Below are 15613 nucleotides of genomic sequence, written 5' to 3' on the forward strand. Positions count from 1 at the left end.
GGCGTTGAGTGATGGGGTGCAATATGAAGGGTGAACCGCTGACCTGGCTCCTCCCACCCCATGCCCTGGGTTCTGCGCTCCACCCCCCTGGACTCTGTACCCCATCCCCTGGGCTCTGCACCCCACCCTATCCCCTGGTCTCTGCACCCCACCCCCGGGCTCTGTGCCCCATCCCCTGGGCACTGCACCCGACCCCATCCCCTGGCCTCCGCGCTCCACCCCGTCTCCTGGGCTCTGCACCATACCCCCATTACTCCTGCGCTTTTGCCTCCCATCCCATGAGTTCTGCACACACACCCACCAACCCCTGGGCACTGCACCCTCTCCCCCCACCCCAACCCCTGGGCTCTGGCCAAGGACAAGGACATGCAGAAGCCCCAGCGGGATGCTGTCCCCAGGGATAAATGAACAGGAGCCCCGCCCTGCAGCTGGGTGGGGCAGCACCGACAGGGGAGGTGGGGGTGGGGAGCTCCCTGCCCCTGCGGCCCTTCCCGGGGAAGAGCTCCCCTGCTGGGTGGGAGATGCCTAGGTTCCATATGGCCTGGTTTGGATGCAGCTGGGGCCCCAAGGGCCGAGCAGGGGGTGGCACTGCACCACCTGGCAGACACCCTAACGGCCTGACCATGCCAGCAACCCGGGCAGCAGGGGGCTCCAGCATCTCTGCCCTGGACTGGCCAGCGCTACGCCGGGGAGATCGGTTCACGGCACGTCCTCCGTGACAGAGCTTGGGAAGCAGCCGGCGACCCCAGCAGGTCACCATCTGCTCAAAAGCTCGTTACTCCTGGGCATTAACACTAGCTTCCCTGAGCGCAAAGGCCCCGGGAACTGCCAGCAGGAGAGGGCTGGAGAGCTAGGCAGGGCACCTGGGAGCTGCACAAGGAGAGAGCCACACACCAGAAGGGGCAGCCCGGGCTGGCCCAGCCAGACACTCACAGACCCAAGGCAGCCGGGGAAGGCCAGGAGAAAGACACAACACGGCAGGCAGGGATAGGACCCATGATGAGGGAGCGGGGTGTCAGCAGGAACCCGACTCACCTCCCACGTGGGGGCTGCTGGAGGGTCCCTCCCCAGGCCTAGTCTGTCAGGACGTCTCTCTCAAGCTCAGGACAACGACGGGCCAAGTGTGTCCCAGTGGGTCTCGGGGTCCCAGGTGCTGGGGGACAGCCAGGCTGGGGGAGCGACCTCCTTCTGAGCAACCCATCTCCCAGCTGGATCTCTCCCCCAAAGTTGCCTTCTAAGGTGCCTGCAAGCGGGTGGTGGGTGGAAGTGCCCAGCCCCTCGGTTCTCTGCTCACTGACTAGGCCCAGGTGCTGCTCCAGCCCCAGTCAGCCTGCTGCTGGGCTGGGATCCCGTCCCTGCCCACATAGAGTGGGTACCTACCTTCTCCCTGGTTCTAGCCCATTCTCTTCCTCTCTCTCTGCACTGAGTTGAGGGTGGGAGTGCACTGAGCACAGAGCTGGGGGTGAAGGATCAGGGTGGGGGTTGGGGTGTAGGATCTGGCCAGGAGCTAAAATGAGGGAGGGGGCTCAGGGTTGGGGCAGGAGGTTTGGGTGTGGAGTGCTTACAAGGGCAGCTCCTATTTGGTGCGAGGGGTGCAGGTGGGAATGTGGGGGGGGGGTGCAGGAGCTCCCGTTTGGTGCTCAGGGTGAGGGTGGGAATGTGGGGGGTGCAGGAGTCAGGGCATGAGGTGTGGGGGGCCTGGGTATGTGTGTGGGGTGCTGGAGTCAGAGTTGGGGTCATGGGAGAGGTGCAGGGGTCAGGGCAGGAGGCTGGGGTGTGTGAGGGGGGTGCAGGGATCAGAGCTGGGGGCTGGGGGTGTGTGAGGGGGGTGCAGGGATCAGGGCCGGGGGCTGGGGGTGTGTGAGGGAGGTGCAGGGGTCAGGGCTGGGGGCTGGGGGTGTGGGCTTGGGTCCTGGAGGTGCTCCCAGCCTCCTGCCCAGAGCGGCTCACGGCAGGGGACTGGAGGGGATATGCCCTGATTCCACCTTCCTTCCCCAAGGCCCTATCTCCACCTCTTCTTCGCCTCCTCCCCGAGCAGTGAGCGTGCTCTGCCTCCGCTTCTCCCCCTCCCCCTGGGTTCGGCTGCGGACTGAGCGGGGCCGGTGGCTGGGACCCAGCAGGCAGCAGCGTGCCATTAAAAACTGGCTCGCGTGCCGTCTTTGGCATGAGTGCCATAGGTTGCTGACCCCTGGTCTAGATGATCCAGGACTGTGGACCCACTTGAGCAGTAGCCCGAGGGAGTTCCTTGTACTGCATGGGCCACAGCAAGTGAAATACTTCATGTTCCCCAAAGACAATGAAAATAGAAGTTTCCATCCAACACATTACTGGCGTGAAATCCCCAATGGTGACAAAGTGGAGAGGCCATGCCTTTTGTACTCAAAAACCCAGAATGTTGCATACTGTTTTTGTTGCAAACTCTTCCAGTCTAATGTTCCAGCCACCTTGGGTTCTACAGGAACAAAGGACTGGAAAAATCTGGCTAGAAATCTGGCATGCCATGAGAAGGCAGCAAATCACCAGAGTGCATTCATTCCATAGGTGGAAAGAGCTTGAGATGAGACTAAGGTTAAAGGCCACCATAGATGATCAGCATCAAGAGAAGATTGCATCAGAGTCTCTTTACTGACAAAATGTTCTGAAAAGGCTTATTGACATTGTGAGAATGCTTGCTACCCAAAACCAAGCACTGCTTGGCACTTCAGATCCGCTGTATGTGCCAGACAATGGAAACTTCCTTAACACTGTGGAGCTGATGGCTGAGTTTGATGCTGTACTCCAGGAGCATCTAAGAAGAGTCACCACCCAAGAAATGTACACACACCACTACCTTGGAAAACAATTCAAAATGAGATCATACAGTCACTGGCAACAAAAGTCAAACAGAAGATTGGGGCAGATCTGAAGTCAGCAAGATATTCCCCTGTTATTCTGGACTGCACACCTGACATCAGCCATATGAAACAAATGACTTCAATGGTGCGTTTTGTAATAACAACAGAACCTAGTGAAAATGTCCCTGCAATGGTGACTGTCAGAGCATTTTCTAGAATTTATTGACATTGATGATACTACAGGAGCTGGTATGACAAATGTACTTCTTACAAGCTGGAAGAGACGGCAATTGCGATAGCTGACAGGAGAGGTCAGGTCTATGGTAATGGTGCCAACATGAGAGGACAGAACAGAGCAGTGCAGACATGGATCCAAGAGTTAAACCCCTCAAGCTTTTTTTGTCCCGTTCAGTTCTCATTCATTGACCTTGGTGGTCAGCGATGCAGCATCAGCTTCTAGTGAGGCTGCCGAATTTTTAATGTAATTCAAAGCATCTCTGTATTTTTCTCTGCATCAACTCATCGATGGCAAATTTTGAAGCAACATCTGGGAACATCCTCTCTGACACTGAGACCACTGAGTGCCACACGATGGGAAAGTCGAGTGGAGGCGATAAAGCCTATCAAACACCAAATTGGGAAGATAGATGATGCCATAGTTGCCATTATGGAGGATAATGCTGTGACAGGAACTGTTCATGGGAGAACAGTGGTAGAGGGAAATGGAATCACCAGAAACATACATAACTTCAAATTTCTGTGTGGCTTAGTGTTGTGGCATGACATAGTGTTTGAAATAAATGTTGTAAGCAAGAGACTCCAAGGTGTTGACCTTGATATATCTGGAGCAATGGAACAACTGGACAAAGCATAGTCATACTTACAGTCTTACCAGTCAGATGAGGGATTTCAAAACGTTCTGAAGAGTGCACAGAAGTTGGCAGAAGAATTTCACACTGAAGCGATTTTCCCACCCATTCAAGAATACAAGAGTCACCGAAGAAGACGACATTTTGATTAGGAGGCACGGGATAATCCCATAAGAGACCCCTAACAACAATTCAAAGTTGAATTCTTTAACCAGGTGCTAGATTGTGCAATACAGTCAGTTGAAGAACGTTTCATGCAGCTCAAGGAACACAGCAGTATATTTGGGATGTTGTATGATATTCCAAAACTCCTCACTATACCTGAAGAAGACCTATACCAGCAATGCAGGGCACTAGAGACAGTGTTGACACATGATAACATGCGCCATATTGATGTGACTGATTTAGGTGATGAACTGAAAGCCCTTTCAAGATACATTTCAGCAGGATCAACTCCATAGGCTGTTCTGGAATATATGTGCACAAATAAGATTGCCACCCTCTTTCCAAATGCTTTTGTTGCTCTGTGCATACTTCTAACACTTCCTGTAACAGTTGCCAGTGGAGATCGCAGCTTTTCCAAGCTGAAGTTAATAAAAACACATCTATGCTCCACAAGGACGCAGGAGAGGCTGGTCAGCTTTGAAACCATCTCAATAGAGCATGAGCTGGCCCAGACTGTGGTTTATGAATGTTATAATTCTTGACATCTGATTTGTGTCCATTTATTCTTTTACGTAGAGACTGTCCAGTTTGACCAATGTACATGGCAGAGGGGCATTGCTGGCACATGATGGCATATATCACATTGGTGGATGTGCAGGTGAACGAGCCTCTGATAGTGTGGCTGATGTTATTAGGCCCTGTGATGGTGTCCCCTGAATAGATATGTGGGCACAATTGGCAACGGGCTTTGTTGCAAGGATAAGTTCCTGGGTTAGTGGTTCTGTTGTGTGGTATGTGGTTGTTGGTGAGTATTTGCTTCAGGTTGCAGGGCTGTCTGTAGGCAAGGACTGGCCTGTCTCCCAAGATTTGTGAGAGTGTTGGGTCATCCTTTAGGATAGGTTGTAGATCCTTAATAATGCGTTGGAGGGGTTTTAGTTGGGGGCTGAAGGTGACGGCTAGTGGCGTTCTGTTATTTTCTTTGTTAGGCCTGTCCTGTAGTAGATAACTTCTGGGAACTCTTCTGGCTCTATCAATCTGTTTCTTTACTTCTGCAGGTGGGTATTGTAGTTGTAAGAAAGCTTGACAGAGATCTTGTAGGTGTTTGTCTCTGTCTGAGGGGTTGGAGCAAATGCGGTTGTATCGCAGAGCTTGGCTGTAGACGATGGATCGTGTGGTGTGGTCAGGGTGAAAGCTGGAGGCATGCAGGTAGGAATAGCGGTCAGTAGGTTTCCGGTATAGGGTGGTGTTTATGTGACCATTGTTTATTAGCACTGTAGTGTCCAGGAAGTGGATCTCTTGTGTGGACTGGACCAGGCTGAGGTTGGTGGTGGGATGGAAATTGTTGAAATCATGGTGGAATTCCTCAAGGGCTTCTTTTCCATGGGTCCAGATGATGAAGATGTCATCAATATAGCGCAAGTAGAGTAGGGGCTTTAGGGGACGAGAGCTGAGGAAGCGTTGTTCTAAATCAGCCATAAAAATGTTGGCATACTGTGGGGCCATGCGGGTACCCATAGCAGTGCCGCTGATCTGAAGGTATACATTGTCCCCAAATGTAAAATAGTTATGGGTAAGGACAAAGTCACAAAGTTCAGCCACCAGGTTAGCTGTGACATTATCGGGGATAGTGTTCTTGACGGCTTGTAGTCCATCTTTGTGTGGAATGTTGGTGTAGAGGGCTTCTACATCCATAGTGGCCAGGATGGTGTTATCAGGAAGATCACCGATGGATTGTAGTTTCCTCAGGAAGTCAGTGGTGTCTCGAAGGTAGCTGGGAGTGCTGGTAGAGTGCTGGTAGAGTGCTGGGAGTGCTGGTAGAGGCCTGAGGAGGGAGTCTACATAGCCAGACAATCCTGCTGTCAGGGTGCCAATGCCTGAGATGATGGGGCGCCCAGGATTTCCAGGTTTATGGATCTTGGGTAGTAGATAGAATATCCCAGGTCGGGGTTCCAGAGGTGTGTCTGTGCGGATTTGATCTTGTGCTTTTTCAGGAAGTTTCTTGAGCAAATGCTGTAGTTGCTTTTGGTAACTCTCAGTGGGATCATAGGGTAATGGCTTGTAGAAACTTGTGTTGGAGAGCTGCCGAGCAGCCTCTTGTTCATATTCCGACCTATTCATGATGACAACAGCACCTCCTTTGTCAGCCTTTTTGATTATGATGTCAGAGTTGTTTCTGAGGCTGTAGATGGCATTGCGTTCCGCATGGCTGAGGTTATGGGGCAAGTGATGCTGCTTTTCCACAATTTCAGCCCGTGCACGTCGGCGGAAGCACTCTATGTAGAAGTCCAGTCTACTGTTTCGACCTTCAGGAGGAGTCCACCTAGAATCCCTCTTTCTGTAGTGTTGGTAGGGAGACCTCTGTGGATTAGTATGCTGTTCAGAGGTATTTTGGAAATATTCCTTGAGTCGGAGACGTCGAAAATAGGATTCTAGGTCACCACAGAACTGTGTCATGTTCGTGGGGGTGGAGGGGCAGAAGGAGAGGCCCCGAGATAGGACAGCTGCTTCTGCTGGGCTGAGAGTATAGTTGGATAGGTTAACAATGTTGCTGGGTGGGTTGAGGGAACCATTGCTGTGGCCCCTTGTGGCATGTAGTAGTTTAGAAAGTTTAGTGTCCTTTTTCTTTTGTAGAGAAGCAAAGTGTGTGATGTAAATGGCTTGTCTAGTTTTAGTAAAGTCCAGCCACTAGGAAGTTTGTGTGGAAGGTTGGTTTTTTATGAGAGTATGCATTTTTGAGAGCTCATTCTTAATCTTTCCCTGTTTGCTGTAGAGGATGTTGATCAGGTGGTTCCGCAGTTTCTTTGAGAGCGTGTGGCACAAGCTTGTTTGGATGAGCTATTACCAGCAGGAGAGTGAGTTTGTGTGTGTATGGGGGTGGGGGGATGTGAGAAAACCTGGATTTGTGCAGGAAATAGCCAGACTTGATTATCATGCACATTGTGTAAAGAGTTGTCACTTTGGATGGGCTATCACCAGCAGGAGAGTGAATTTGTGTGGGGGGGTGGAGGGTGAGAAAACCTGGATTTGTGCTGGAAATGGCCCACATGATGATCACTTTAGATAAGCTATTACCAGCAGGACAGTGGGGTGGGAGGAGGTATTGTTTCATATTCTCTGTGTATATATAAAGTCTGCTGCAGTTTCCACGGTATGCATCCGATGAAGTGAGCTGTAGCTCACGAAAGCTTATGCTCAAATAAATTGGTTAGTCTCTAAGGTGCCACAAGTCCTCCTTTTCTTTTTTTTGAAAGTTAAGTGTTACTTATGTAAGCAGAGTCAGAATGAGCTCTGCCCTGACATCTGGTGGTGAGCTGTGGAAAAGGACTTCAGGGGCTGATCTCATTTGCATGGGCACTCTCGTTTGCATGGGCACACCCACCCTGCCTAGTATGATGGGCTGCTTGACCAAATGGTAATTTAGGCTGCTGTGGGATCCCCAGTCTCTCTGTTATTGGGGCAGAGTAATAAAGCGTTGTTATCTTGGTTATGTGAATCAAGGACAGTAGAACTGTACTTGGCATTTTATGACAAAGGGAGTCGCCCCCAACTAAGTAGCACTTGCCAGGAAAGGGACATGGGTTCCAAACTCCAGGGAATTGAGAGAGGTTGGGGATAGGTATGTGTACTTAGTAGTGTGGGTCTTTAACAGTACTTTAATCTCTTCTCTTGCTATGTATGGGTTCCATTAGGAGCCTTGTTTGTTATGTGCTGTAGAGTTGAAATCACTGATGCCTAGATCTAAGCATTAGATTTACTTTGGGGTAGTGACAGATTTCAGAGTAACAGCCTAGTCTGTATTCGCAAAAAGAAAAGAAGTACTTGTGGCAACTTAGAGACTAAATAAATTGGTTAGTCTCTAAGGTGCCACAAGTACTCCTTTTCTTTTTGGGGTAGTGGTGCACCAGCCCTGAGGCTCCCCCTGCTACCAGCTAAAAATCACTGAGAGCTGCAATCACTGAAGAGTTGAAGCTGTTGAGAGCTGTGTTAAGTAGCGGGGGGGGGCCTGAAGACAAGTTAGTGAGTAGATGGCTGGCGAGCAGAGTGGATAGCTGGGTGGCTGAAGAGGCGTGGATAGCAGAGTAGAGCAAATAGCTGGGAAGCTGACAGAGAGGTGCGGGTGGTGGTAAAGACTACAGCAGAACCCCATGGGGAGGCGAACCCCATGGGGAGGCATGGCACTTGGCCATCGAGGAGCAGCAGCGTAGCATGTAAGATGCCCCCCCCCCCCCATACCTCCCTTCATTTCCACCCAGGCTGGGAGGTAAACTCTGCAGATGAACTCTGGGGGCTGCACTGACCAAGGACAGCAACTGTGGTGGGGGGAAGGTGACTATTGGGTTGCTGGACTTAAGACCCTGAGGGGGAAAGGACACTGCCAAACTTAATTGGGGGTGGGTCTTTTACTCGTGGTTGGTGTTATGAATCCTGTTTGTGGTGTTTCCCCAATATAATCCCGCATTGTTTCCCTCCTTTATTAAAAGGTTTTTGCTACACTCAGACTCTATGCTTGCGAGAGGGGAAGTATTGCCTTTTAGAGGCGCTCAGGGGGGGTGGTATATATTTGTCCCCGGTCACTGGGTGGGAGCTCGAGCCGGTTTTGCATTGTATTATTGAAACGGAACCCCTAGATACTGAACCCGGCCCTTGTTGCTGCCAACTCTGACGGGCAGACGGGTTACACTTAAAATTTTTGAACAAGGCATTTTAAATTGTTAGTTCTCCTTTATTAAGGTAGGTAGCAGAGCAGTACCATGAGAGGAGTAGAACAGGAAGAAGGCAGAATTGAGATCTTTCAAAGTTTTGGCCCAAACGAGGGGGCATGGGGGCATCATTTGAGCTCCCCGCCTCATGTGCCAAAATGTTGTGGGCTGGCCCTGGGAGGAAGGGAGCCCAGAGCCAGGGCTCTGGCCCTCCTCCTGTGCCCCAAGCCAGTGGAGACTGACTCGCTTCCAGCTGCCTGGCCCCTGCCCTGCCCGTTGCTCCTCCTCCGGCCTTTGTCTTGCTTTCCAGGCCAAGAGTCACCTGGTTGCATCCCACTCCTGGATCTCAGGTTATGAAGGGGCGGCCATAGCATCCCTGCATTCATCACACCTCCTTCACTAGGCATAAGCACAACATCAGCCTTGAGTTACAGCTGGAGACCAGTTTGTCTGAACTCAGCCAGCTGCTGGCTCCCAGAAAGTTGGGCCAGAGCCATGGGACTCAGGACAGTCATGGAGTGGGGAGGTGCCTCTGAGGTCCCCACTCCCAGCCCCCCTGCTCTAACCACCAGATCTCACTCCCCTGCCAGAGCCAGGGATAGAACCCAGGAGTCCTGGCTCCCAGCCCCCTGCTCTAGCCACCAGACCCCACTCCCCTGCCAGAGCCAGGGATAGCACTGGGGCCAGCACTGACTGTACGGGGAGACTGCCTCCCACTGAGTTCCTGCCCTGCTTCCTGCAGCACTGGCCATCCATTGCCACATCAGCAGGTTTATTTGCAGGCAACACTATTGACCTCAGTGTCACTCCCCTGCCCTCCTTCCCCCAGCCCTGGGACACGTGCTGAGCCCAGTGCCATGGTGCCCGGAAATGATCTTGTGATGGGTTCATGGGCCGGCCCCTCACTCCGGTTCCTCCCATGCTGACCTGGCAGTCCTGTGCCAGACCTTAAAAAGGGCTTCCTGGGTGGTGTGGGGTGAGACGAGCACTGGATTGCGGCAGGACGGAGCTGCTCGCCCCGGGGGAGCCATGGATCTGCTGCTGTGCCTCTTGCTCTGCTTCGGTGAGGGCCCCTCCGGGTGTGGAAGGCACCCGCCCCATCACGGGGAGGTGCCAGCTCGGTGGGGATACAACGAGCTCACCTGTTCTTCCCCGACCAGGGGATGTGGTTGAGCCCTGCCCTGCCGAGTCCCCCCACAGGGAAAGGGCCTGAGTCTGAGTGCTAGTGGGGCCAGACAGTGCCCTCATGGGGCTGGTCTGTGCACCATGGAGAGGAGCAGAGCAGAGCAGCCGATGGGCAGCCGGCCTGGGGCTCCCCCGTTCCCCTGGGTCCCAGCATGTGTCATTGCTGTGTCTGGCTCTAACTGCTCCGGACTCTGTCCCGCCCAGCCCCACTTTCCTTCAGGTGCCTTGGGACTGGGAAGCTTTGGGGTGCACGGGCCCCTCTCTGCTCCTGACAGTTTCCCCCTTGTCTCTCCCCAGCTGCCGACGTGGGAGTCTCCTCCTCCTCAGGTAAGTATGTCTGGCCCCCAGGGGGCTGCCCTTTGCCAGAACCCAGGCCAGGATCCCAACCCCCCGGCACCACGGCTGGGGCCTGAGCAGAGGTGACCACGGCCACCCTTTGGAGAGTCAGCTGCCCAAGCACAGGTCCCAGAGTGCAAAGGCATTAGGCAGCTGCCTGAAGTTAGGTCACAGAATGCAACAGGAGTGAGGAGGCTGCCCGAACGCAGATCCCAGCATGCAATGGAAGTGAGGTGGCTGCCTGAGTGCAGATCCCAGCATGCAATGGGAGCAAGGGAGCTGCCTGGGTTCAAGCACACAACGGGAGCAAACTGGAGCAGGGCACTAGGAGCTGCCTCTATGTGAGCTGTTACTCATTGCAATGGAGTCACTTCCTGTCTCTGTGCCTCAGTTTCCCTTCTGTAAAGCAGGGGCACTGATGCTGCACCATTTCCTGGGGCTCAGTGACTTGTCTGTGCAGCACATGGCGGAAGGGAGGTGCGGGAGAAGGGCCCAGGGTTAGTGTTGCAGGAAAGCCCATTCTGCCCTGTTCTGCACTTGCTGGCAATGTCTCGCGCTGAGCTGGGCCTTCAGTCCCTGCAGCCCCTGGGGTCTCCCCGCGCAGTCCCGGAGCAGGTGTCCCAGCAGCTGTTTGCTTTGCCAGAGGTAAGGTTGGTAGGTGGCCACCACCGCTGTGCCGGGCGGGTGGAGGTGCGTCTGGACGGGCGCTGGGGCACCGTGTGTGACGACGGCTGGGACCTGAGCGACGTGGCCGTGGTGTGCAGGCAGCTGGGCTGCGGGCAGGCCATGGACGCCCTGAGTGGTAAAGTGTTCGGCCCGGGCCCTGAGTCACTCCCTGTCCTGATGCTGAACGTGGAGTGCGAGGGGACAGAGGCGACGCTGGGGAGCTGCCTGTACACGAATCCAGGGAACTTCTGCAAGCATGATGAGGACGCGGGGGCTCGTTGCCAAGGTGAGCCGGCCTGGAGAGCCCTGGCCCTAAGGGAGGGATGGGAGGATGCCTGGAGTCCCAGGGTAGGGTGCTCAGTTCTGACTGAGCGGTCTGGCTGGGTGAGCACTGCACAGTCTGCCCAGGGAGCAGGGAGGGGACCTGACAGGCCCAGAGGGTGGGACAAGCAGGGCCTGGGCTCTGCTCCCTGTCATGTGCCATGGGGCAAGGTTATGAAGGGAAAACACTCTCATGCAGTAGGGTCAGCATCCACACACACCATCTGCTACTAATACATTCCCAGCAGGGCTGGGAGCCAGGACTCCTGGGTTCCATCCCCAGCTCTGGGACGGGAGTGGGCTCTCGTGGGTTGGGGAGCTGGGAGTCAGGTCTCCTGAGGACTATTCCTGGCTCTGGGAGGGTGTTACCTACACACTCTAGGGCACCCACCTTTACCCACTTCCTAGAGCTTAAGGTGTAACCTGGTTGACTTTGGCACCTTGACCCTTTCCAGTTCCTAGGACTCCAGGGGAAAGACACCTTCCCTTACCCAGTTCCTAGGGCTCAGGGCTACCCATACCCAATTCCTAGGGCTCAGGGTGTAACCTTCTGTGGGTTTGTGGGGCCTTCCAGGGAAAGAGCCTTACACAGTAATACCAGTTGTCACGGAGTCCCCGGGCGATGCTCTGGAACTGCTCCCTACGAAGCCAGGCAGGACTCTGGGGAAGTCTCCTTTCTGTGAGCAGCCTGTCTGCAGGGCAAACAGCTCACACAGCTTCCACCTTCCTGGGTCTGACCTCGGAGCATTCAGCATCCTCTGCCCCTCCGTGAGCTTCCCACAGCGAGTCCGCCCAGTCAGGCTCCTGGGGAAGCCGGAGGGTCCTGCACCCCAACTCCGCAGTCAGACGTGACTCTTAGCCAGCCAGTAAAACAGAGGTTTATTAGATGACAGGAACATGGTCTAAAACAAAGCTTGTAGGTACAGAGAACAGGACCCCTCAGCCGGGTCTATTTTGAGGGACAGTGAGCCAGACAACCATGTCTGCACTTCACTCCACTTCCCCAGCCAGCCCCCAACTCACTCACTCTCCAGCCCCTCCTCCTCTCCTGGGCTTTGTCCCTTTCCCGGGCCAGGAGGTCACCTAATTCCTTTGTTCTCCAACACCTTTAGCTATCACCTTGCAGGGGGGAAGGGCCCCGGCCATCAGTTGCCAGGAGACAGCGTGTTGGCCATTTATGTACACTGACCCTTTGCTCTGCAACAATTACACCCCCTTATCCCTCCACCTAGAAACTTAAGAAATGCATGGGGAAACTGAGGCACACCTACAGTATTCAGAGGAAACATTAAGAACAGTCCCACTTCATCACACCCTTAACCTATATTTATTAACAGTTACCAACACAGAATACACAGGCTAAGCATACAATGCTCAGCACTCCCAATAAGGCAGATGAAATTTTCCTGCTGGCCAGTCAAAATCAGATCATCTGGGGACTCCAACTTCTGCACAGTGTCGTTGGCAGGGTGTTGAGGTCTGGCAGCTTTGGTCTTGGGACTGTGTCCTGGAGTTGATTTCAAAAAACTTCCTTTTGGACCCCAGTTTATATAGTATCAGAGGGGTAGCCGTGATAGTCTGTATTCACAAAAACAACCAGGAGTCCGGTGGCACCTTAAAGACTAACAGATTTATTTGGGTGTAAGCTTTTGTGGGTAAAAACCCCACTTCTTCAGCTGCATGGAGATGAATGCAAGTTTATATAAAGAAACTTGAGTCCTGCCTAGCTATACCTTAACCGATTATATTAAACTAAGAAACTACAAAACAGTATTTTTCACAACCCTAGCCCATTATGAAACAATTCTTTAACCAATCAGCCCCCACCACCATAGCTGATTTAAATCTTGTAAAATTAATTATGCAACAGACAGAAACTGCAATAGACAGAAACAATCAAAGAACCAGACAGAGACCATACAGATAAACAAGAGAGAAGTGGGCAAAGCTATAGAGATTTCACACCCACAAGTGTTGATAAGTGGTACCTTGCCAGACAGAATGCATCAAACAACATTTTATTTAAACATCTTAAGATCTGTTTCTTTATCTGGTGATGTGGGTACTATTAGGACAGGAGCCTTCTTAACAGCCCGCTACTATATTGTTTTAATGTAACTTAGATGGAATGTGAGGATGGGACTTTCTGCTTCTTGGCTCATGGCTGCTGCTCTCCTAATATGGCTGCAGAAAAAAGGCTTCAGACCTTACATGGGGAGTGGAGCCTAGTGGTTAGAGCAGGGGGCTGGGAGCCAGCACTCCTGGGTCTTTCCCAGCTCTGTAAGTTGCTCTCCACAGCCCCTGATCTCTCCCTGATCCTCATTCATATCTCTCCCCCTGTCTCTAGCTGCAGAGCTCCCAGAGCCACCTGTCCGGTTGGTGGGCAACAGCACGCGCTGCAGTGGGCAGGTGGAGATTTACCATGACGGCCGCTGGGGTGCTGTGTGTGGGTTGGGCTGGGACCTGACTGACGCCAAGGTGCTCTGCCGGGAGCTGGGCTGCGGGAGCCCGCGGTACGTCACCCACCACTGCAGCAAGTTTGGTCAGAGCTCAGCACCCATCCTGCTGGGCCAGCTGGAGTGCACCGGGCAGGAGGCCTCCCTGACCCACTGCCGAGTCCAAGCCTGGGAGGGGCGGCACTGCCCCCACCACCGGGACACCGGAGTCATGTGCCAAGGTGAGAAAGCAGCGCTGGTACCAGGCCCTCACCACCTGCCAGAGGCCCAGGTCAGACAGGGATGGCTGCACTTTTCCCCCTGAGTGCCAAGCTGGTCCCCTTGGAGCACGGCCATCCCCAGCCTCCTTGCCCACTGGGGCAGCGTGTGCCATGGCCCCAGCTGAGCCTGGCAACAGCTGCCCCTCCTAGTTGGGCACAGAGAGCACAGCACTGGCGCCCCTGCGATGTGGGGGTCAGTGCCGGGCAAGCCCCCTGCACCAGCCAGGCCATGCCTTCCCAGCATGCATTGGGGCACCGACACAGCTGACCCCCCCGCTTCCTCGCAGAGCCCTTCGCACTGCGGCTGGTGGACGGCCCAAGCAAGTGCTCCGGGCGGCTGGAGGTGCGGTATGATGGGGTGTGGGGCACCGTTTGCGATGACAACTGGTCAGTGACCATCGCCCAAGTGGTATGCCAGGAGCTGGGCTGTGGCCCAGCTGAGCCACTGGCCCCAAAGCCGCAGGACTGGCCCCGCTTTGGCCAGGGTACGGGGAAAATCTGGCTGGACGACATCCGCTGCAAAGGCACCGAGGAGACCTTGCAGAAATGTGCCCACCGCTTCTGGAGCTACAACGACTGCACCCACTGGGAGGACGTCAGTGTGGTCTGCCAGGTGCATGCCCACAGCCAGGGAGAGGGAGATACAGGGAGCCCCACAACTTCTGGGTTCTCTCCCAGCTCTGGGAGGAGAGTGGGGTCCAGGTGGTTAGCAGGGGGGCTGGGAGCCAGGATTCTTGGGTTCTATCCCAGCTCTGGGAGGGGAGTGGGATCCAGGTGGCTAGCAGGGGGGCTGGGAGCCAGGACTCCTGGGTCCAGGCAGGGAGTGGCCGTAGGCACTGGCTGTGTCAGTGAAGGGGTGAGAATGGGGCTGACAGAAGCACACAGTTGGGTGCGGTGCCTGGCGCTCCCTGCAGCCCTCGCCCGAGGCCATGGGCAGTGCTCCCTAACCTCCCGTGTTCTCTTCATCCTGCAGGACAGCTGAGCCGGCCACAGCTCCTCCATGGCCTTCCATTGATTCCCCCCCACCCCGTCCCCGAGCTTTCAGTGCATCCCCTCTGCTGCCAGGCCCTTCTTCTCTGCTGCCAGGCTCCCTGGCCCTGCCCGCCCAGCCCAGGGATGGCTGTTGGCTGTGCAGGGGCATGGCTTGGTTAGTGCCCGGGGGGATTCCCATTTCAGGGATGAACCACAGGCGCCCAGGGCATTCCCCTCCCACTGTGAGCCACACTCTGTGGGCTGCCGCACAACGCTGGCACAGACTGGGGCTCGTGTCTCGCTAACAATGGGGCAGCTCGCCCTGGCAGGCCCCGCTCGGAGCACGGGTCTCCAGGGCCGTCACTCCAACTCCAGCCAAGGGAGCCGTCCCTGATAAACCCTGCCATCGCCTTGGGGGCCGGGATACATGACTGTCTCCCCCGGAGGGGTCCGTGCTGCATGGACAGGCAGGAGCCGGGAGGGGGAGAGCCCCGGGTGCCGCACGCCATCCCAGGCTGAGCAGATGCGAATAAAGAGCTGAATCCACTGGATGACCGACTGCCCTGTGTCTGCCTGCGTCTGCCAAGCGCTCGGCGCTGCACAGGCAGGCCCGGGCCTTACCCCAGCAGGTTCAGAGCTTGAGGCACTGGGAGCAGCCCAATTCCTGAGAGCAGTGGGCAGAGGGGTCCGGAGGGACCAGGCACAGCAGTGCCTGCAAGGGAAGGAAGGTGCTGCCTCCAGAACTGGCCCAGAGACAGCGAGCTCCTGCAGGCTTTGGGAGTCCCGGCTTCGGCCAGTAGATGGCAACAGTCTGCATGACAGCGCACACAGCTGTCATCAAAGTCAGTC

General features: G+C 54.7%; 1 protein-coding gene across 2 annotated transcripts; it reads left to right on the top strand.

Annotated features, from left to right (window-relative positions):
- Positions 1 to 9461: 9461 nt before the first annotated feature.
- On the top strand, positions 9462 to 15310 carry CD5L (CD5 molecule like). Of its 2 annotated transcripts, XM_084612724.1 has the most exons (6): positions 9470 to 9631; positions 10051 to 10080; positions 10733 to 11041; positions 13424 to 13753; positions 14080 to 14405; positions 14766 to 14882. In XM_084612724.1, exons 1-6 carry the CDS (start codon positions 9598 to 9600, stop codon positions 14772 to 14774), a joined length of 1038 nt encoding a protein of 345 aa, XP_084468850.1. In that variant the 5' UTR covers positions 9470 to 9597; the 3' UTR covers positions 14775 to 14882. The 2 variants fall into 2 exon arrangements, with proteins under 2 accessions (XP_084468849.1, XP_084468850.1); XM_084612723.1 differs by lacking the exon at positions 14080 to 14405 and having other exon boundaries at positions 9462 to 9631; positions 14766 to 15310.
- The last annotated feature ends 303 nt before the right edge of the window (positions 15311 to 15613 follow it).

This window comes from Lepidochelys olivacea (assembly GCF_965140295.1).
Source record: "Lepidochelys olivacea isolate rLepOli2 genome assembly, chromosome: 23".
Lineage (NCBI taxonomy): Eukaryota > Metazoa > Chordata > Testudines > Cheloniidae > Lepidochelys > Lepidochelys olivacea.

Excerpts from the sequence above, each read along its gene's own strand:
- CD5L (XM_084612724.1), top strand. The coding sequence starts at position 9,598 with ATGGATCTGCTGCTGTGCCTCTTGCTCTGCTTCG. Across the intron at positions 9,632-10,050 it reads GTGCCTCTTGCTCTGCTTCG|CTGCCGACGTGGGAGTCTCC; the intron begins GTGAGGGCCCCT and ends GTCTCTCCCCAG. Across the intron at positions 11,042-13,423 it reads CGCGGGGGCTCGTTGCCAAG|CTGCAGAGCTCCCAGAGCCA; the intron begins GTGAGCCGGCCT and ends CCCTGTCTCTAG.